We start from the raw sequence: 21,666 nt of genomic DNA on the forward strand, positions 1-21,666 counted from the left end.
CACGCCTGTAATCCCAGTACTTTGGGAGGCTGAGGTGGGCGGATCACGAGGTCAGGAGTTCGAGACCATCCTGGCTAACACAGTGAAACCCCGTCTCTACCAAAAATACAAAAAAAAATAGCTGGGCGTGATGGCGGGCGCCTGTAGTCCCAGCTACTCGGGAGGCTGAGGCAGGAGAATGGCGTGAACCCAGGAGGCGGAGCTTGCAGTGAGCCGAGATTGTGCCACTGCACTCCAGCCTGGGCGACAGAGCGAGACTGTCTCAAAAAAAAAAAAAAAAAATTGTAATTTAGATTAATATATAATACCAGAGTTGCATAACATAAATAGTTTTGTGAGTTATGTCTATTTTTTTCCTTCCATCTGCCAGTTTTTGGCAGAAAGATGTGAAAGTAAAGGAGTATGTTAAAGAGAGACAAGAGAATGATTATGTATATATTAGATTGTGTGGGGAGTAGATGTTGGAGCAGAAATTGGAGTAAACCCCGTCACTTTGAAAATGAAAGCATTGGGCTGGGAATCTGTATGGATTATGTAACTTAAGCCTCAGACTCTCCTAGAGTTCCTTTGCCAGCTGTCCTTTTCTGTTTCTGCTTTTGTTTCCCTTTAATCTCTACTTGTTGTGATCCTCCTCCTTGGCAGTGATACATAGGTACCCTGTTTCTCACCTGATCTAATTCTTTAGCTTCCTCATTTCTTTTATGGCTGTTACTATTAGACTATGAATTTGACAGCCTGTTGTCTGTTTGGAATCCCACTTTATCCATGGAGAGATTGCTCTTTCTCATTACAGTCTCATTCTACCACTCTCTTGTGAGGATTTTAAAAATTCCTAGCATAGATAAACTGTTGCCCATACCTATCTCTTAGGTTTCTGTAATCCTTAATAATTTTGCATGTAGTTGCATGAGTGTGTGGTAATTGGGGTGGATATGTGGATTATTAAATATTTGGACCTATTGATAATTGGATTTATGAGCTAATGTGTACAAACTGAAAAAATTTGGCAGAATGCTTTTTTATGGTTTCTGTGTTAAGATTAGATCAGAGGTCAGCATGCTTTTTCTGTTAAGGACTAGATAGTAAGTACTTTGGGCTTTGTAGGCCATGTGGTCTCTCTTTCAGTGACCCAGCTCTGCCATCGTAATGCGAAAACAGCCATAGGCAATAAGTAACGAGCGTGGCTGTGTTCCAGAATGACTGTATTCATAAAAACAAGCAATGGGCGTATTTAGCCAGCTCCTGGCTAGATGAATAACATGTACTTTGAAATTGCTGAAGAAAAAGATATGTTATTTCTGTGACTGACTTACATAGTAATTTATGCTAACACTGGATATACATTTTCTAATAATTTAAAAGCATTTCTCATTAAGTCTAGCCAAGCTGAGGAGGCAAGGATTAATGTTCAAGCCTCATCATAGGGAGATAGTCCCAGTGAACACCCCAGGATCTCAGTTGAAAGGAGCAGCATTGTGCCTTGGGACTGGGTGAATTAGAGGGAGACAGAACTTTCCTAAACTGAAACCTGGCCTTGATTAAGTGCAGTTCCTGATCAGATTAAGATGCTTACTCCTCAGTTTAAATGCCTAGCAGAGGAAAATATGTCTTTCATTCTATACAAAATTAATAAGCATGTCAAAAGACAGAATTGCATAACTGAGAATGAAGAAAAAAACCCCAGAGAATATAAGCATACTTGCGAGTGATCCAGATATTGGAGTTTAACAGGCAATGACTTTAAAATAATGATTAATATGTTCAAGAAAGTAGAAAAATAGATTGACAACTTCATTAGAGAATTCCTAGCATAGGTCCATTTTTGCCTATATAATAAGTCTATGGAAAGGAATTAAATTGAAATTTGAAAACTAAAAAATACATCAGTTGAACTTAAGAACTCCATTGAATGGGGTTTTAAAATTATTTTTAATTGACATAATTGTGCATAATTATGGAGTACAGTGATATTTGATACAGTAATGTGTAATGATCACAGTAATTAGCTAATCCATCAGCTCAAACATTTATCATCTCTTTGTATTGGAAATATTCAAAATCCTCTATCTATGTGAAAATATACCATAAATTGTTGATTGTAGTTACCCTGTAGTGCTATAAAGCTAGAACTTATTCCTCCTATCTGGTTCTTCTTTTTGTTTTGTTTTGTTTTTTTGAGATGAGTCTCATTCTGATGCCCAGGCAGGAGTGCAGTGGCATGATCTCGGCTCACTGCAACCTCTGCCTTCTGGACTCAAGCGATTCTCCTGCCTCAGCCTCCCGAGTATCTGGGATTACAGGCGCCCACCACCACACCTGGCTAATTTTTGTATCTTTAGTAGAGATGGGGTTTCACCATGTTGGCCAGGGTGGTCTCAAACCAAGTGATCCACCTGCCTCGGCCTCCCGAAGTGCTCGGATTACAGGCCTGAGCCACTGTACCCAGCCCCTCCTATCCAGTTCTAATTTTGTGTTTGTTAACCCACTTCTCCACATTCCTTCCTTTCCACAGCCATCCCAACCTCTAGTAACCAATATTATATTCTGTACTTCTGTGAGATCAACTTGTTTTTTAGCTTCCACATGAGTAAGAACATCTGGTATTTATCATTCTGTACTTGGGTTATTTCACTTAACATAAGTGTGTGGTAACGTCTTTCAGGTTCATCCATGTTGCTGCAAGTGACAAGATTTTGTTCTTTTTCATAGCTGAACAGTATTTCATTGTGTATGTATAAAGAAAATGTGGTTATAAAGAAAATGTATAACCACATTTTCTTTATAAATTTATCTATTGATGGACACATAGGTTGGCTACTGTCCATACTTTGGCTATTGCAAATACTGCTGCAGTAAACATGGGAGTGCAGATATCTCTTCAATATACTGATTTTCTCTCCTGTGAATATATACCCAGAAGTGGTATTGCAGGATCATATGGTAGTTGTGTTTTTGGTTTTTTGGGAACCTGAATACTTGTGTTTTTCGTAATGGCTGTGCTAATTTATATCCCCACCAACAATGTAAAAGAGTTTCCCTTCTCCACATCCTCACCAACGTTTATTACTTTTTGTCTTTTTCATAGCCTTTCTAACTGGGATGAGATTGATACCTGATCATGGTTTTGATTTGCATTAACCTGATGATTAGTGATATTGAGCATTTTTTCATATACCTGTTGGCTGTTTGTATGCCTTTGTTTGAGAAATGTCTAGTCAGATTATTTACCCATTTTTTATTTGGATTATTATTTTTTTGCTGTTGAGTTCCTTGTATTGTCTGGATTTTCACCCTAGTTGGATGAATAGTTTGCATATATTTTCTCCTATTCTGCAGGTTGTATCATTATTCTTTTTATTGTTTCCAATCTCATTTGTCTGTTTTTGCTTTTGTTGCTTGTGCTTTTGAGGTCTTATCCATAGTATCTTTGCCCAGGCGATTGTCCTGAACTATTTCCCATTTTTTCCTCTAGTAGTTTCATAGTTTTGGGTCTTATATTTCCAAGTCTTTAATCCATTTTGGGTTGATTTTTGTCTGTGATGGGAGATGGGGGTCTAGTTTTATTCTTAGGCATATGGATATCCATTTCCCGCATGATTTGTTGAGGAGACTGTCATCTCCCTTATTAATGTTGTTGGCACCTTTGTAGAAAATCAGTTGGTTGTAAATGTGTGGATTTATTTCTGAGTTCTGTATGCTGTTCCATTAGTCTGCGCGTCTGTTTTTATGCCAATACTATGCTATTCTGGTTACTATAGTTTTGTAGTATATTTTGAGTTTAGGTAGTGTAATGCTTCCAGTTTTGTTGTTTTCGCACAGGATCGCTTTCGCTTATTTGGGGTCTTTCATGATTTCATACACAGTTTAGAATTTTTTTCTATTTCTGTGAAGGATGTTGTTGGTATTTTAATAAACATTATGTTGAATCTGTAGATGACTTTGGTTATTTTGACAGTATTAATTGTTCCAGTCCATGAACATGAAATGTCTTTTGTGTGTGTGTGTGTGTGTGTGTGTGTGTGTGATCTTCAGTTTCATTCATCAGTGTTTTATAGTTTTCATCGTGGAAATCTTTCACTTCCTTGGTTAAATTTATTCCCAGCTATTTTATTTTATTTTTGTAGCCATTGTAAACAGGATAGATTTCTTTCTTTCTTTTTCAGTTAGTTTGTTGTTAGTGTTTGGAAATGCTACTGATTTTTGTATGTTGATTTTGTGTCCTTCAACTTTACCAAATTTATCAGTTCTGAGAAATTTTTGGTGGAGTCTTTCGGTTTCTTTGCATTGAAGATCATGTCATCCAAAGAAGGACGATTTGACTCATTTCCAATTTTTGTTTGTTTGTTTGTTTGTTTGTGATGGAGTCTCACTCTGCCGCCCAGGCTGGAGTGCAGCGGCACGATATCTGCTCACTGCAACCTCCACCTCCTGGGTTCACACAATTCTCCTGCCTCAGCCTCCCGAGTAGCTGGGATTACAGGCGTGTGCCACCACATCTGGCCAATTTTTGTACTTTTAGTAGAGACGGGGTTTTGCTGTATTGGCCAGGCTGGTCTTGAACTCCTGGCCTCAGGTGATCCGCCTGCCTCGGCCTCCCATATTGCTGAGATTACAGGCATGAGTCACCACACCCAGGCTGTTATTTCCAATTTGGATGTCTTTTATTTCTTTTTCTTGCTTAATTACTCTGGCTAGTACTTCTAGTACCATGTTCAACAAGAGTGGTGAGAATGAGCATCCTTGTCTTGTTCTAGTTCTTAGAGGAAAAATTTTCAGCTTTTCCCTGTTCAGTATGATGTTAATTGTGTGTTTGTTATATATAGCTTTTAATGTGTTGAAGTACATTCCTTCTGTACCTAATTTTTTGAGAGTTTTTACTGTGAAGAGATGTTGTTGAATTTTATCAAATACTTTTTCTGTGTCTATTGAAATGATCGTAAGGTTTTTATATTTCATTCTGTTATACTCTTCATTCTGTTAAAACGTGATTATCACATTTTTTTATTTGCATATTTGAGCCTTCCTGTGTCCCTGGGATAAATGTCACTTGGTTATGGTATATTATCTTTTTGGTGTGTTGTTGAATTTGGTTTGCTAATATTTTGAGGATTTTTGCATCTATGTTCATCAGGAATATTGGCCTGGAGTTTTCTTGTTGTGTCTTGGTTTGGTTTTGGTATCATGGTAGTGCTGGCTTTGTACAATGAGTTTGGAAGAATTCTCTACCCTTCAGTTTTTTGGGATAGTTTGAGAATTGGTATTTGTTCTTTAAAAGTTTTAATTCAGCAGTGAAGCCATTTAGTGAATTTAAAAGTACAGTTCAGCAGTGAAGCCATTTAGTTCGGGCTTTTCTTTGTTGGGAAACTTTTTACTACAATTCAATCTTGTTACTTATGATTGGTCTGTTCTAGTTTTCTGTTTCTTCTTGGTTCAGTCTTACATTATATATGCCTAGGAGTTTATCCATTTCCTCTAGGTTTTCCGGTTTGTTGGCATATAGTTGTTTCATAATGATCTCTGTAGTCTCTAGTGATCCTTGTATTTCTGTGGTACCGCTTGTAATGTCTCCCTTTTTGTTTCCGATTTTATCTATTTGGGTCTTTTCTCCTTTTTTCTTTTCTTTTTTTTTTCTTTTTTCTTTCCTTCTTCCCTTCTTCCCCTCCCTCTGCCTTCCCTACCCCCCTAACCCTGCCTTCCTTTTCTGTTTCCTTCCCTTCCTTCCCTTGCTACTATTCTCTCCCTTTTCTTTCTTTCTCTCTTTTTTTTTTTTGACTGTCTCCCTCTGTCTCCCAGGCTGAAGTGCAGTGGCATGACCACGGCTTACTACATGTAGCCTTAACCTCCAGGGCTTAAACCACGCTTCTGCTTCAGCCTCCTTAGTAGCTGGGACTGCAGGCATGCACCACCACCTCTAGTTAATTTTTTAATTTTGTTGTAGAGATGAGGTCTTATTGTGTTGCTGAGGCTGGTCTTGAACTGGGCTCAAGTGATCCTCCTGCCTCACCCTCCCAAAGTGCTGGGATTACAGGTGTGAGCTACTGCACTCAGCCTCTTCTTTTTTCTTAGTCTAGCTCATGGTTTGTTGGTTTTTTTATTTTTTTAAAAAGCCACTTTTCATTTTTTAAGAAAATTATTTTAGATTCAGAGGGTACATGTGCAGCTTTGTTACATGGATATATTGTGTAACAGTGAGGTCTGGGCTTCTAAAATGTACTCTTCACTCAAATAGTGAACATTGTACCCAGTAGGTTAATTTTCAACCCCTACCCCTCTCCCCTCTTCCCTTTTGGAGTCCCTAGTATCTGTTATTTCCATCTTTATGTCCATATGTGTGTACCCATTGTTTATCTTTGACTTATAAATGAGAACATACAGTATTTAATTTTCTGTTTCTAAGTTATTTCACTTAGGATTAATGACCTCCAGCTCCATCCATGTTGCTGCAGAAGACATGATTTCATTCTTTACTATGGCCACATAGTATTCTATTCATGGTGTATATATATCACAAATTTTATTGTAAGATACCATAAGTAATATAATAAAAAAAAATTGGATACCCAGGAATAAATCTAAAGAGAGATGTGCAAGACATCTCTACTTGAAAACTACAAAACATTATTAAAAGAAAATAAAACCTAAATAAATTGAAGATATGTTCATGGATAGGAAGACTCAATATTCTTCCTATCCATATATAGGAAGTCAGTTCTTCCATATATATATACATATCAGTATATACACAGACACATATACACATAGTCCCAGTAATGCAATCCCAGTTATAGCTCATTGTACTGCATACTTAGGATTTTATACTTTTCTTTATATGTGTTATAGTTCAAATAACAGTGTACTTATTAATAAAAACATTTTCACTAAAATATATGTATATGCTTTTAAGACATCTGGAGTCTTGTACATTTTTCATAAAGTGAAGTAAATGATCTTACAAACCATTAATATTTTAGGGAAAAACAACAACTTCAGTTGTGATCTAAGTTAATCATGAATGCTGTCTCTGTTTTGTTACATTGGTTAGTAATATCAACCAGATTAGATAGTAGATTGGGAAACCCTTAGTATGAAACCAGTTGAAGGTGTATATTGAAATATCTAACTTTTTCTACCCTTTAGTTGAATGAAGCAAGTGAAGAAAACAGGAAGATAGACATTCAGGCTAAAAGAGTTCAAGCTCGTTTAGATAATTTACAGGTAAGTTGCCTGTTCTTCTCTACAGACAGAAGTATGTTTTTAGATGATTGCCTTTGAGTTTACTCATTTCGATACAATTGTTCTTTAATTCATGCATATATACTGTTGCAGAGGAAGTATGAGTTTATGACAATACAGAGATTGAAAGGAAGTTCCCATGCTGTTCATGAAATGAAAAGTTTAAAACAAGAAAAAGCACCAGTTTCAAAAACTTACAAGGTAAGTTTGAATTATGATTTGATATGATTGAAAATTTCTCGGCTGGGTACGGTGGCTCACACCTGTAATCCCAGCACTTTGGGAGGCTGAGATGGGCGGATCACGATGTCAGGAGATCGAGACCATCCTGGCCAACATGGTGAAACCCCGTTTCTACTAAAAATACAGAAAATTAGCCAGGCATGGTGGCACACGCCTGTAGTCCCAGCTACTCGAGAGGCTGAGGCAGGAGAATTGCTGGAACCTGGGAGGCGGAGGTTGCAGTGAGCCGAGATTGCACCACTGCACTCCAGCCTAGGCGACAGAGTGAGGCTCCGTCTCAAAAAAAAAAAAAAATTTCTCCAGTGGAAAGCCAGGAAGATTTCTCTTGTGCTTTAATCTTTTCTCTTTGATTTAGCAAACATTCTTTTTAGAATGTTTGCTATGGAAGGGATTCACCATAATAATTTTTTAATAGGGAAATATCTCAAGAATATTTAAAATATACTTTCATTTGCAAAAACAAAACTATTATATTTCAGCAGTGTTTCAGGTACGTATCATTGACACATCATTAATGGCTTTATTGCTTAGTATGTTTTGACACTCCACAAGCATTTGCTATTATATTTCAGTCAAGACTACAACCCATCCCTGAATGGATTTCCATATATCTTTTTTTCCCTAAGAATTTTTAAAATTTGAGATATAAATTACATATGGTAACATAATGCAGAAATCCTTTAGTGTAAAGTTTGATTAATTTTGATAAATATTTCATGTTGTCTATAACCAAATACAGAATACTTCCATTATCCTAGAATATAGAACTTTCCACTATCCTAGAAAGTTCTCTAATACCCTTTCCTGGTCATTCTTTTCTGCCAGAAGTTTTGCAGAAATTAGTTTTGCCTGTTTGAGACATTTGGTCAGTGGAATTGTATTGTGTGTACTTGTTTGTGTAAGGCTTTTCTCAGCATAATTATGAGTGTATCAGTAGTTTGTTCCTTACTATTGCTCAATAGTATTTCATTGTATGACTGTATCAGAGTTTGTTCCTTCATTCTTCTGTTGATAGACACCTGGGCTTTTTCTAGTTTTTGTCTGCAATAAATAAAGCTGCTACGAATATTGGTGTACAGAGTTTTTATGGATGTGTGTTTTCATTTCTTTTGGATATATACCAGGACTACAATTTCTGGGTCATAAGGTAGATAAAGGTAGATGTATGTTTTTAAGAAACTGACAGTTTTCCAAATTGGTTGTACTGTTTTGTGTACAAATGGGAGTGTAATGATACACTCCCATTAACAGTGTATCAAAGTTTTGGTTGCTCCACAACCTTGTCAACATTTGGTGTTTTCAGTTTTGTTCATTTTGACCCTTCCAGTGGGTGTGTAGTAGTATCTTATTATGGGCTTTGATCATTTTGATATTTTGATAAATTTTCTAGTTCTTTATAAATTGAGAAAATTGGAGTAAATTGAAAAGGTACAGATTTTATATTCAGGGACTGAAGATAATCGAAGTTTTCATCTAAAGGGAGTTAGTTTCTATTTGAAAAAAATTGAGAAAGTGAAAAATTGCTCTTCAGAATAATGTGGTAATGCTACTATTTATCATTTTGTCTTTAGTCATTCTGATTTTGTGGATTGCCATCGGCTTAATGTTGCCTTTTTATTAATTTGCTTTTATATTTCTCTGTCTTTGAATTTTTTTGTTTTTTTTATTTTTAAATTTATTAATATTTTTAATTTTTTTTTTTTTTTGAGGTGGGGTCTCACTCTGTCACCCAGGCTGGAGTGCAGTGGTGCAACCTTTGCCTTCTGGGTTCAAGCCTCCCGAAGAGATGGGATTACAGGCGCCCACCACCACGCCTGGCTAATTTTTATATTTTTAGTAGAGACGGCGTTTCACCATGTTGGCTAGGCTGGTTTCAATCTCCTGACCTCTGGTGATCCACCTGCCTCTGCCTCCCAAAGTGCTGGGATTATAGGCATGAGCCACCACACCTGGCCTGCAGATTTAAAAAAAAATAAAATTTAACATAGTTCCCTGCTTAAGGTGGATATCTGTAGTGGTATCTTATTAAAAAAAAATTGAATTAAATTAGAAATGTGTTTTGTAATAATACTTAGTCTAATTAAATTTATAAATTACTTTGTTATTTTACTTTTCATTTTGGTAGGCTGTCAGAGGACAAGATTTCTAGGAAAAAAATGTTCATATGTGTATTGAATGATATACTGGAAAGACAAAGTAACAATTTTTGTGAGAAGAGAAAGATAAGTTTCATAGTGGAAATTCTTTAGCTCTGGAAACCTTTAATTTTTTTTAGAGTCTTTTAATTGTGGTGATTCATGCTCTTGAGTTAAGGCTAATTTTACTTTTTTTCCATCTTATCAAACTTGGATAAAGAATTTTTATGAAAAGTTTTCTTTTAGTAATAAGGTACAGTTATTTCAACTTCCTGATTATGACTTTTCTTGCCTTCTCTCAGTTGTCATTTAACATGTTTTTAATATTAGTTGGAGAGGTTTTTGGTTTTTTTTTTTTTTTTTTGAGATGGAGTCTTGCTCTTTTGCCCAGATTGGTGTGCAGTGGTGCGATCTCGGCTCACTGCAGCCTCCACCTCCTGGGTTCAGGTGATTGTCCTCCCTCAGCCTTCCGAGTAGCTGGGATTACAGGCATGCACCACCATGCCCAGCTAATTTTTGTATTTTTAGTAAAGACAGGTTTTGCCATGTTGGACAGGCTGGTCTCGAACTCCTAGGGAACTTCAGGTGATCCACCCACCTCAGCCTCCCAAAGTGGTGGGATTACAGGCTTGAGCCACTGCGCCAGGCAGGTTGGGGAGGTTTGATTTGGAATTCTTTTGTTTGTTTGGAGAAGCTCTGTCCTTAACACATTTTAGTGAATTACTTTAGTCAAATTATTCTTATTACTTAACAAATTTAAGGTTTGTCTTTGAAGTTTTATGAAGTTGTGAACTGAAATAAATGATTTAATTTTTGACATATAGGTACCACTTAATGGGCAAGTTTATGAACTTTTAACTGTCTTCATGGACTGGATTTCGGATCATCATCTTAGCAAAGTGAAACATGAAGAATCTGGAATGGATGGTAAAAAACCACAACTCAAATTTGCTTCCCAGAGAAATGATATTCAGGAGAAGTGTGTAAAGGTTTGTTTTTTAATTTGAAATATGTGATTCAGAATATATGAAGATTAAAAAAGGAAAAGCCAGGGCCAGGCACAGTGGCTCACGTCTATAATCCCATCACTTTGGGAGTTCGAGCTGGGCAGATCACCTGAGGTCAGGAGTTTAAGACCAGCCTGGGCAACGTGGTGCAACCCCGTCTCTACTAAAAATACAAAAAATAGGTGGGCATTTTGGCACGTGCCTGTAATCTCAGCGACTTGGGAGGCTGAGGCAGGAGAAACGCTTGAATCTGGGAGGTGGAGGTTGCAGTGAGCCAAGATTGCAGCACTGCACTCCAGCCTGGGCAACAGAGCAAGACTCTGTTTCAAAAGAAAAAAACAACAAATTTGAGGGGCTGCCTCTGATGAGGCCCTTCTTCCTGGTCTCCTGCAGAGTCCAGAGGTGATGCAGGGTATCACATGGCTAGGGGGCTGAGTGTGCTAGCTGAGGTCTGTCTCCCTTTTATAAAGCCACCAGTCCAGTTCCCATGATAATCCATTAATCCATGAACCCTTGGATGAATTAATCCTTTCATGAGGGCATCCCTCATAACCCAGTCACCTCTTTTTTAAAAAGCTTTTGTGTTAGAGATGGGGTCTCCTTGTGTCACCTAGGCTGGAGTGCAGTGGCCCAGTCATTGCTTACTGCAGCCTCCAAACTCCTAGCCTCAAGTAGTCTTCCTGCCTCATCCCTTTGAGTAGGGTCTACAGGTATACACCACCTTGCCAGCTAATTTTTAAAAAAAATTTTTGTAGAGATCAGACCTGGCTTCATTGCACAGGATGATCTTGAACTCTTAGCTTCAAGCATTCCTCCTGCCTTGGCCTCCCAAAGTGTTGTCATTACAGATGTGGGCCACTGTGCCCAGACCCAGTCACTTCTTAAAGGCCCCACTTATCAATACTGTCATATTGGGAATTAAGTTTCAACATGACTTTTGGAGGAAACAAACGTTCAAACCATAGCACATGGCAAAAGGGAATTAAAGTTGTTAATCAGCTGACCTTAAAATAGGGAGATTATCCAGGATTATGTGGGTGGTCCTGGTAATCACACAAGCTTTTTAAACCAGAAGGATTCAGAAGAGTAGGTCAGAGACTCAACCCCCTCTTGCTGGCTTTTGAAGATGGAGAAAGAGGGCCATGAGACATGGAATTCAGATAATCTTTTTTCTTTTTTTTTTTTTGAGGCGGAGTTTTGCTCTGTTGCCAGGCTGGAGTGCAGTGGTGCCATCTTGGCTCACTGCAGCCTCCACCTCCCGGGTTCAAGTGATTCTCCTGCCTCAGTCTCCCAAGTAGCTGAGACTACAGGTGTGTGCCACCACGCCAAGCTAATTTTTGTATTTTTAGTAGAGACGGGGTTACACCGTGTTGGCCAGGATAGTCTTGATCTCTCGACCTCGTGATCCGCCTGCCTCGGCCTCCCAAAGTGCTGGGATTACAGGCATGAGCCACCGTGCCCAGCCATCAGATATCTTCTGGAAGCTGGGAATTGCCCTCAGCTGACAGTCACAAAGGACATACAAATCTCAGTGCTCTAACTGCAGCAAACTGGATTCCACATGCAACTTGAATAAGCAAGGAAATGGATCCTCCCTTAGCCTCCAGAAAGGAACACAGCTCTGTATATACATTGATTTTGGCTGGCTGAGACCCATTTTAGACTTCTGAACCTACAGAAGTGTAAAATAATGAATTTGTGTTGTTTAAATGTTAAGTTTGTGGTATTTGTTATGGCAGCAATAGGACACAAATACACCTTTGTTTAGAATTTTGTCTCTTAGTACCTACATCAATTATTTCCCTAAATCTGGCCTTATTTTAGAAGTAACTGCCAATTAGGAAGGCCTGCCGTATTAAAGTTCTGCAGAGAAATTTTATTTGTTAGAACTAGATGAGGGCTGGGCACGGTGGCTCATACCTGTAATCCTTGCACTTCAGGAGGTTGAAGTGGGAGGATTGCTTGAGCCTAGGGGTTTGAGATCAGCTTCGGCAACGTGGCGACACCCCATCTCTACAAAAAATACAAAAGTTAGCCAGGCCTGGTGGCACGCGCCTATAACCCCAGTTCCCTGGGAGGCTGAGGTAGTAGGATCACCTGAACCTGGGGAGGTCGAGGCTGCAGTGAGCCGTGATTGTACCACTATACTCCAGCCTGGGCAACAGAGTGAGACCCTGTCTGAAGAAAAATAATGGAATCGGGATCATGTAATACTGTGTTTTTATATTAGTCTAATAACACAAGAGAATAATATTTAGCACATGTATTTCTCAGGATTCATTTTAACATCTGTAAATAAAAAGTTGTCTGTTGACATGTTCAGGATTTACAGTTTCTATTAAGCCTAGATCCTTTCAGTTAAAATATTGTTTTCAGCTTAATTACTATATAATAATAAAGGTAGAACAATTTTAAGGTGTATAAATAAGCTTTTAAATATAATAATAGAAGAGTAAGTAGTACCAGATTAACTAATTAAATACTTGTGGCCATCGCAAGCAGGTATTCACATCTCTTTAGGAAGATGTAAAATTTGTAATTTTAAATAATGTAACCTTATCTTAAAATCTTTTTTGTTATCGGACTCTATTAACCACTTGGGCAAGCATTTTATTTATTCTAAGAATACTAGTATAACACAAAATATTTTAGCAAAGTAATCTCTTCAGAAATTACCTTTGGAAACTTCTGACAGTTTTTTTTTTTTGTATATTTGATCACAATTATAATTTACTTAAGGATGGATTTAATATTTAAAAACACCTAAAGCCATTGAGGAGTAAATTTGATATACTGGGTATACCTTATAAGACTGATTTTCTTGTGTGATTCAGTAACATAAGGGTGGAATATTATCAAAGAAATTGAGATACAAAAATTCAGTACAACCTGAGGTGGAAGGTACTATGTGTTACAAGTAAAGATTGTAAAATTTGGCTATAAGACTAACGTCATCAACATGTTGGAGTAGGAAGTTTCAGGCCCTTTTTCCTCCGTGGAAACACCAAGTTAATTGCAATATAATGACAAGGACGTGTTAGTGAGAATTATAGAGACCAGTTGAGAAGCTGCAGCACTCAGGCTAAAACATTAAAAAGAAGGGACTCCTTCAAAAGGAGTGGAAAAGTTTGTGGCATTTTGCATGTGTGTTCCCCTGCCAGTATAGTGCAGTGCAACCAGGAGGAAATTTCCTATCCCCTACCGTCTCCCTTGGGACAGAAACAAAATAATGGACTGCATGTTCAATATTTTGGCTTATCCAAAGTCTGCCCACAGGACTGGTCTGCATCTCACCTCACTCAGAGTGCTGAAGGGAATGGTAGCATAGTTTGGAAGCTGCAGGAAACGGAAGTGATTGCTGCAGCACGTAAGAGCTGCGGAGATCTGCACTTCTGCTGGAAGAGGTCTGAGGGACACAGCGATTATGGGTTTCTGAGAGGAAACAGCGATAAGTTGCTAGGGAAATTAAGACTGTCAGAAACACACATAGAAGCCCAGAGAAGACACATGTCTCAGAAGAATTTGGATGGTCCCAAAACCTCTAACTGGGCTGATTCATGAATGTGTTTCCCTGTATGAAGCCAGTTGTAAAGACTCAGATAGGTATTTGTTTTCTGTTTTTTTCAAATGCCCAAATACCCATTAAAAAAGGATCAGAAGGCATACAAAGGAACAGGGACATTGATCAAATCAAAGAAGAAAACAAAGCTTCAGAAACTCACCCTAAAGAAATGCAGATCTCTGAACTTTGTGATATATGATTTAAAAACTGTAACCGATAATTTAAAAATGGAAAGAGAACACAAAAAACTAAGCAAAGTCAGGAAAATGATGCAAGAACAAAGTGACAGTATAAACTAGAAGATACAAATTATAAGAAAGAACCAAATAAATTCTGGAGCTGAAAAATACAATATCTGAACTGTAAAAGTCAACAGCAGACTTGATTACGCAGAAGACATCAACACACTTGAAGACAGATAATCTAAAATTGAGTCAGAGGCTGGGCACAGTGGCTTACACCTGTAATCTCAGTGCTTTGGGAGGCCAAGGCAGGAGGGTCACTTGAAGCCAGGTGTTCAAGACCAGCCTGGTCAACATGGTGCGACCCCGTGCCTACAAAAAGTTCTAACAAAATAATAAAATTATGTCAGAGGAGCAAAGAGAAAAAAACGAAGAAAAGTGACGACAGTCTAAGGGACTTATGGGAGATCATCAAGTGAACCACTATATGTGTAATGTAAGTCTTGGAATGAGAAGAGAGAAGGAGAAGGAGGAGAGAGCTTGTTTGTAGAAATAATGGCTGAAAACATCCCAAACTTTCCTTTTTTTGAGGAAAGAAATGGGCATACAAGTTCAAGAAACTCAAGGAACTCCAGAGAGGACAATTCCAAAGACACCCCCTCTAACATACATTATAATCAAATTGTCAAAAGTAAAATACAAAGAGAACTTTTAAATTGACAAGAGAAAAGCAGCTGGTCACGTTCAAGGGAGTTCTATAAGAATTTCAGCAGATTTCTCAGCAGAAACCTTGCAGGCCAACAGGCAGTGGGATGATACATTCAAAGTGCAAAAAAAAAAAAACAAAAAACAAAACTGTTAACCAAGAGTACTATATCCAGCTAAACCGTCCTTAAGACTTTCTCAGATAAACAGTAGTTGAGGGAGTTCAGTAACCATTACACCTGCCCTATAAAAATTACTAAAGAGAGTCCTTCAAGTTGAAATGAAAGCACACTACACAGCAACATGAAGCCATATAAAAGTATAACATTCTGTGTTAAAGGCAAATAAATGGACAAATATAGTAAGTAGCCTATATTATTGTAATCCTGGTATATAAGTTGATTTTTAATTCTTGCATAGAATGTAACAGACAAAAGTATTAAAAAAAAACAACTGTAAGTCTATGTTAGGGGTTAATACAACATATAAAGATATAATTTGTGGCCGGGTGCGGTGGCTCACGCCTGTAATCCCAGCACTTTAGGAGGCTAAGGTAGGTGGATCACCTGAGGTCAGGAGTTTGAGACCAGCCTGGCCAACATGGTGAAACCCCATCTCTACTAAAAGTATAAAAATTAGCCAGGCATGGTCATATGTGCCTGTAATGCCAGCTACTTTTGAGGCCGAGGCAGGAGAATTTCTTGAACCTGGGAGGCAGAGGTTGCAGTGAGCTGATATCATGCCATTGCACTCCAGCCTGGGCAACAGGGTGAGACTCCGTCTCAAAAAAAATAGAATTTGTGACATCAGTAACATAAAGTGGGAATGTGGAGCCATAATGGTGCAGAGTTATTGTATTCAGTTGGCATTATTGATGTAAAATAGTTATAACTTTAAGATGTTTTATGTAATTGATTGCAAAGAAAATACTTACAGAATATACACAAAAGCAAATGAAAAGGGAATCTAAGTGTGTAACACACACAAAAATCAGTGAAACCCAAAGGCAGTAAGAGAGGAAAGGAGGGACAAAAAAGCTACAAAACATACAGAAAAAAATTAACAAAATGGTAATAGTATGTCCTTCCTGGCCGGGTGTGGTGCCTCATGCCTCCAATCCCAGTACTTTGGGAGGCTGAGGCAGGTGGATTATCTGAGGTCAGAAGTTCAAGACCAGCCTGGTCAACATGGTGAAACCCCATCTCTACTAAAAATACAAAAATTAGCCGGGCGTAGTGGTGGGTGCCTATAATCCCAGCTACTCCAGAGGCTGAGACGGGAGAATTGCTTGAACCCAGGAGGTGAGATTGTGCCACTGCGCTCCAGCATGGGCAACAAGAGCGAAACTTTGTCTCAAAAAAAAAAAAAAAAAGTATGTCCTTCCTTTATCAGTAATTACTTTAAATGCAAATGGATGAAATAAAAAAACTAACTAGAGTGGCTGATTGGATTTAAACAGCCAGCACCCAACTGTATGCTGTCTACAAGGGACTCATTTTAGATCTAAAGACACGTATCAGCTGAAAATGAAAGGATGGAAAAAGACAATCCTTGTCAATGGTCTCCAGAAAAGACTAGTAGTAGTAATACTAATATAAGACAAAATATACTTTACGTCAAAAACTGTTACAAGAGACAAAGGACACTATATAAATGATAAAAAGGTAAATTCACCAAGAAGATATAAATGAGAAATATTTATGCCCTGAAACATCAGACTTCTAAAATATTATAAAGCAAACATTGACAGAATTGAAGAAATAGTAACATAATACTACTAGGAAACTTCAATAACCCACTTTCAGAAACAGATAGAATAACCAGACAGAATATAAGTAAGGAAATAGAGGGCTTGAACAACATAATAAATTAACTCGATCTGTCAGACATATGCAGAACACTCGTACCCAACAACAGCAGATGATACATTCTTCTCTTCTCAAGTGTACCTGGAACATCCTCCAGATAAACTACGTGTTTGGCCACAAAACAAGTCTTAATAAATTTTCAAAGATTGACATCATTACAAAATTTCTGATCACAATGAAGTGAAACCTCAAACCAAGGAAGGATAACTATAAAATCCACAAATATGTGAAAATTTAAAAACTCACTCTACAGCAACCATTGGGTCAAAGAAGAAATCCCAAGGAAAATTGGCAAATACCTTGAAACAAAAAAATACATCATACCAAAATTTATAGGACGCAGTGTTAAGAGGGAAGTTTGTAGCTGTAGATGCTTACATTAAAAAGGAAGAGAGATCAAAATCAAAATCGACAGCCTGGCTGTGATTTGGTTCTTTGAAAGTATCAACAAAATTGACAAACCGCTAGCTAGATGAAGGGAGAAAGAAGGCTGGAATAACTGAAATTAGAAAGGAAGAAGGGATCTTGCAAGCAATGCCACAGAAGCAACAAGGATTATAAGACAATGTTATCAACAATTGCATGCCAACAGACAGCATCACGTAGAAGAAATGAATAAGTTCCTATAAAAACACAGCTTTCCAAGACTGAATCCTGAGGAAATAGAAAATCTGAAAAGTCCAATGATTAGTATCACTAATTACAAAAAAACCCAAACCTCCCAACAATGAAAAGCCAGAGAGCTTCACTTTAGAATTCTAGCAAACATTTGAAGAAGAATTAACACCCATCCTCCTCATATTCTTTGAAAAAATTGAAAGGGAGGTAACACTTCCACACTTACTCTGTGGGGCCTACATTACCCTGATACCAAAGCTAGACAAAGATGCAATAAAAAACTATTGACTAATACCTTGATAAATATTGATGCAAAAATCCTCAACAAAATAGTACCAAACTGAATTCAACAGTACAGTCGTGTTGCTTAACAATAGGACCACATTCTGAGAAATGTATTGTTAGGTGACTTTTTGTGCAAACATTGTAGAGTGTATTTACATATCCCTAGGTGAGATAGCCTACTACCAGCCTAGGCTATATTAGGTAGCCTGTTGTTCCTAGGCTGTGATCCTGTACAGCATCTGCTATGCTGAATATCTTAGGCAGTTGTAACACAATGTGAAGTATTTGTGTATCTAAACATAGAAAATGTTCAATAAAGATACAATATAACAGATAAAAAAGGGTGCACCTGGGCCAGGCTCAGTGGCTCATGCCTGTAATCCCAGCACTTTGGGAGGCCAAGGCAGGCGATTACCTGAGGTCAGGAGTTCGAGACCAGCCTGGCCAATGTGAAACTCCGTTTTTACTAAAAATACAGAAATTAGCTGGGCGTGGTGGCGGGCATCTGTAATCCCAGCTACTCGGGATGCTGAGGCAAGAGAATTGCTTTAACACGGGAGGCAGAGGTTGCAGCGAGCCAAGATCGCGCCACTGCACTCCAGCCTGGGCCACAGAGTGAGACTGTCTCAAAAAAAAAAAAAAAAGGGAGGGGTGGGGGGTACACCTGAATAGAGCACTTAACCATGAATGGAGCTTGTACGACTAGAGGTTGCTGTGGGAGAGTCAGTGAGTGAGTAGTGAGTGAGTGTGAAAGTCTAAGACATGCAGGCTACAGTAAATTTTATAAACAGTATGCACTTAGACTACACTAAATTTAGAAAGAAAAATTTTTCTTCATTAACAAATTAAGCTTAGCTTACTGTAATCTTTTTACTTTATAAACTTTTTAGTTTTTTTAACTTTTTGACTGTAATATTAACACTTCACTTAAAACATAAATACATTGTACAGGTATACAAAAATATGTATATTTTCTTTATATCCTGTAAGTTTTTTTCTATTTAAAAAATTTTTATTTTATTTTTTACTTTCTCGACTATTCTGTTAAAAACTAAGACACAAACGCACATGTTAGCTTAGGCTTACACAGGGTCAGGATAATCAATATCAGTGTCTTCCACCTCTACATTTTGTTCCACTGGAAGGTCTTCGGGGCAATAACACACATATAGCTATCAGCTCCTATGATAACAATGCCTTTTCCTGGAAGACCTGCTGAAGGACCTGCCTGAGGCTGTTTTACATTTAACTTTTTTTTTTTTAAATAACTGTAAGGAGTACATCTAAAATAATGATAAAAAGTATAGTGTAGCAAATATGTAACCAGTAACATAGTCATTTATTATCTTTATCAAGTGGTATGTACTGTACATAACAAATGTATGTGTTATACTTTTATTCTACTGGCAGCACAGTAGTTTTTTTTTTTACACCAGCATTGTCACAAACACATGAATAATTTACTGCCCTATGACATTATAACAGCTACAACATCACTAGGTGATAGGAATTTTTAGCTGCATTATAATCTCATGGGACCAGCATTGTTATATGTGGTCAATTGACCGAAATGTTATGCAGTGCGTGACTGTGTAAGATTAAAAATTGGTAAAGAATGAAATTGAGTTGTTTCAGAGGGAACTCTTTCATATGGAACTAGACATATGTATGGAAGATACAGCACACAGAATTACCTGTAAAGTATTCCTGCCAGAAAACAAGTTACATAGCAACACAAGGAATCATGCAAAATAAATTAGGAATGTGAGATAGTTAACTGACCTAGACTCTTCAACAAGTTAATAGCGTAAATAATAGGGAGGTGGGAGAATGTAAAGTGTCCAAAACTTAGAGAGACTTAGGAGACACAAAAACCAAGAGCACCAAGCAGGCCTGATTGTATCTTATTTTTGTTCTGGTGGTGGGTTTTTTGTTTGTTTGTTTGTTTGGTAACAGCTTTATTGAGATATAATTCACATATACCTAGTAGCATTTTAACTGTGCAATTCAGTGTTTTTTTTTCTTTATTCACAGAGTTGTGCAACCATCGCCTTAATCAGTTTTAGAACATTTTATCTCCTCTCTCCAAAAAAAAACCCAACCCATTAGCAGTTGCCCAAACCTTTATTCAGCACTTCCAGTCCTAGGCAACCACTAATCTGCTTTCTGTCTTTATAGATTTTCCTATCTGGACTTTTCGTATAAACAGATTCATACAATACGTAGTGTTCCATGGCTGACTCGTTTATTATGTTTTTGAAATTCACTCATGTTGTCACATGTGTCAATACTTCATTCCTTTTTATTACCAAATAATCTATAATATAGATACAACATTTTATTTACCCATATCACTTGATAGACTTTTGGGTTGTTTCCATTTGTTGGCTGTTATGAATGGTGTTGCTATGAACATTTATCCACAAATTTTTGTATGCACATATTTTTTCATTTTTCTTGACTACATACCTAAGAGTGGAACTGCTAAAGTGCCAGACTGTTTGTCAAAGTGGTTCAACAGTTGTTGAGTCCTGCCAGCAGTCTGCAGAAGTTTCGATTTCTTTGTATCATGGTCAAAACATACGGATTTAAAATTTTTGTCGTCTCAGTGAGTATGAAGTGGTCAATCATTATGGTTTTCATTCATGTTTCCCTGATGACTAATGTTGAACATCATTTCATGTGCTTGTTGGCCGTTTGGATATCTTCTATTGGTAAGTGTCTATTTAAATCCATTGAGCATTTTTAATTGAGTTATCTTTTTTATTACTGAGTTTTTTGTAGGAGGTTTTGTTTTTAAATATTCAAGATGGATGTACCTTATCCAATATGTGATTTGAAAATATTTTCTCCATTCAGTAGTTGCCTGTTGACTTTCTGGATAGTATCCTTTGAAGCATAGAGGTTTTAAATTTTTATAAAGTCCAATTTATGCTTTTTTCTTTGCTTGTATGTTTTGCATCATGTTTAAGAAAACTTTGCCAAATCCAGATCCACAAAGATTTATCTGTATGTTTTCTTTCAAGAGTTTAATACCTTTACCTCTTAACATGTTTAGGCCTTTGATGCATTTTGAGTTAGTTTTCATATATAGTGTTAAGAGGAGTGTAACCTCATTTCTTACCTATAGGTACCCATTTGTTTCAGCATCATTAGTTGAAAAATCTATTCCTTCCCTATTGAATTGTTTCGGTACCATGTTGAAAATAAATACAGTATAAATAAGAGGGTCCATATCTGGATTCTCAGTTCCCTTCCATTGTTCTATTTGTCTATCCTTATGCCGGTGTCACACTCGATTCATTACTGTAGCTTTGTAGTAAATTTTGAAAACAAAGTGTGAGTCTTCCAACTTTGTCCTTCTTTTCCAAATATGTTCTGGGTCAATGGCATTTTCATATGAATTTCAGGGGCAGCCTTTCAATTTCTGCAAAGAAACCAGCTGGGATTTTGATTAAGGACTGCATTGAATCTGTGGATTAATTTGAGAAGTCTTGGCATCTTAACAACATTGTCTGCTAATCCATGAACAAGATGTCTTTCCATTTTATTTAGATCTTTTTAATTTCTTTCAGCTATATTTTCTCGTTTTCAGGGTATAAGTTTTGTACTTATTTTGAAAAGTTAGTTTCACAGTATTTTTATTCTTTTTGATGATGGCAAAAATAGAATCATGTTCTTAAATTCATTTTTGGATTGTACATTGCTAATATATGGTTACACAATTAAAGGCAAGTCAAGACAGGGATACCACCTACTGTCACCTCTATTATTTAACATTATTCTAAAGCAAAATGATGAGAATTTGGAATGAAATGTTTAGCATTG

General features: G+C 37.3%; 1 protein-coding gene across 19 annotated transcripts in view; it reads left to right on the top strand.

Annotated features, from left to right (window-relative positions):
- Positions 1 to 21,666, top strand: part of CCDC138 (coiled-coil domain containing 138) — a 104,418-nt gene that overhangs the window by 16,252 nt on the left and 66,500 nt on the right. For all 19 annotated transcript variants that reach the window (XR_010149283.1, XR_010149284.1, XR_010149282.1 and 16 more), the window contains 3 exons: positions 7,138 to 7,215; positions 7,327 to 7,434; positions 10,436 to 10,600. Coding sequence is in view for 15 of the 19 variants with exons in the window: in XM_515681.9 (XP_515681.3) it covers positions 7,138 to 7,215; positions 7,327 to 7,434; positions 10,436 to 10,600 (351 nt within the window). In the remaining 4 variants the exon portion in view is untranslated. The remainder of the gene's footprint in view (positions 1 to 7,137; positions 7,216 to 7,326; positions 7,435 to 10,435; positions 10,601 to 21,666) is intronic.

Source organism: Pan troglodytes, chromosome 12, assembly GCF_028858775.2.
Source record: "Pan troglodytes isolate AG18354 chromosome 12, NHGRI_mPanTro3-v2.0_pri, whole genome shotgun sequence".
NCBI classification, from domain to species: Eukaryota; Metazoa; Chordata; class Mammalia; order Primates; family Hominidae; genus Pan; species Pan troglodytes.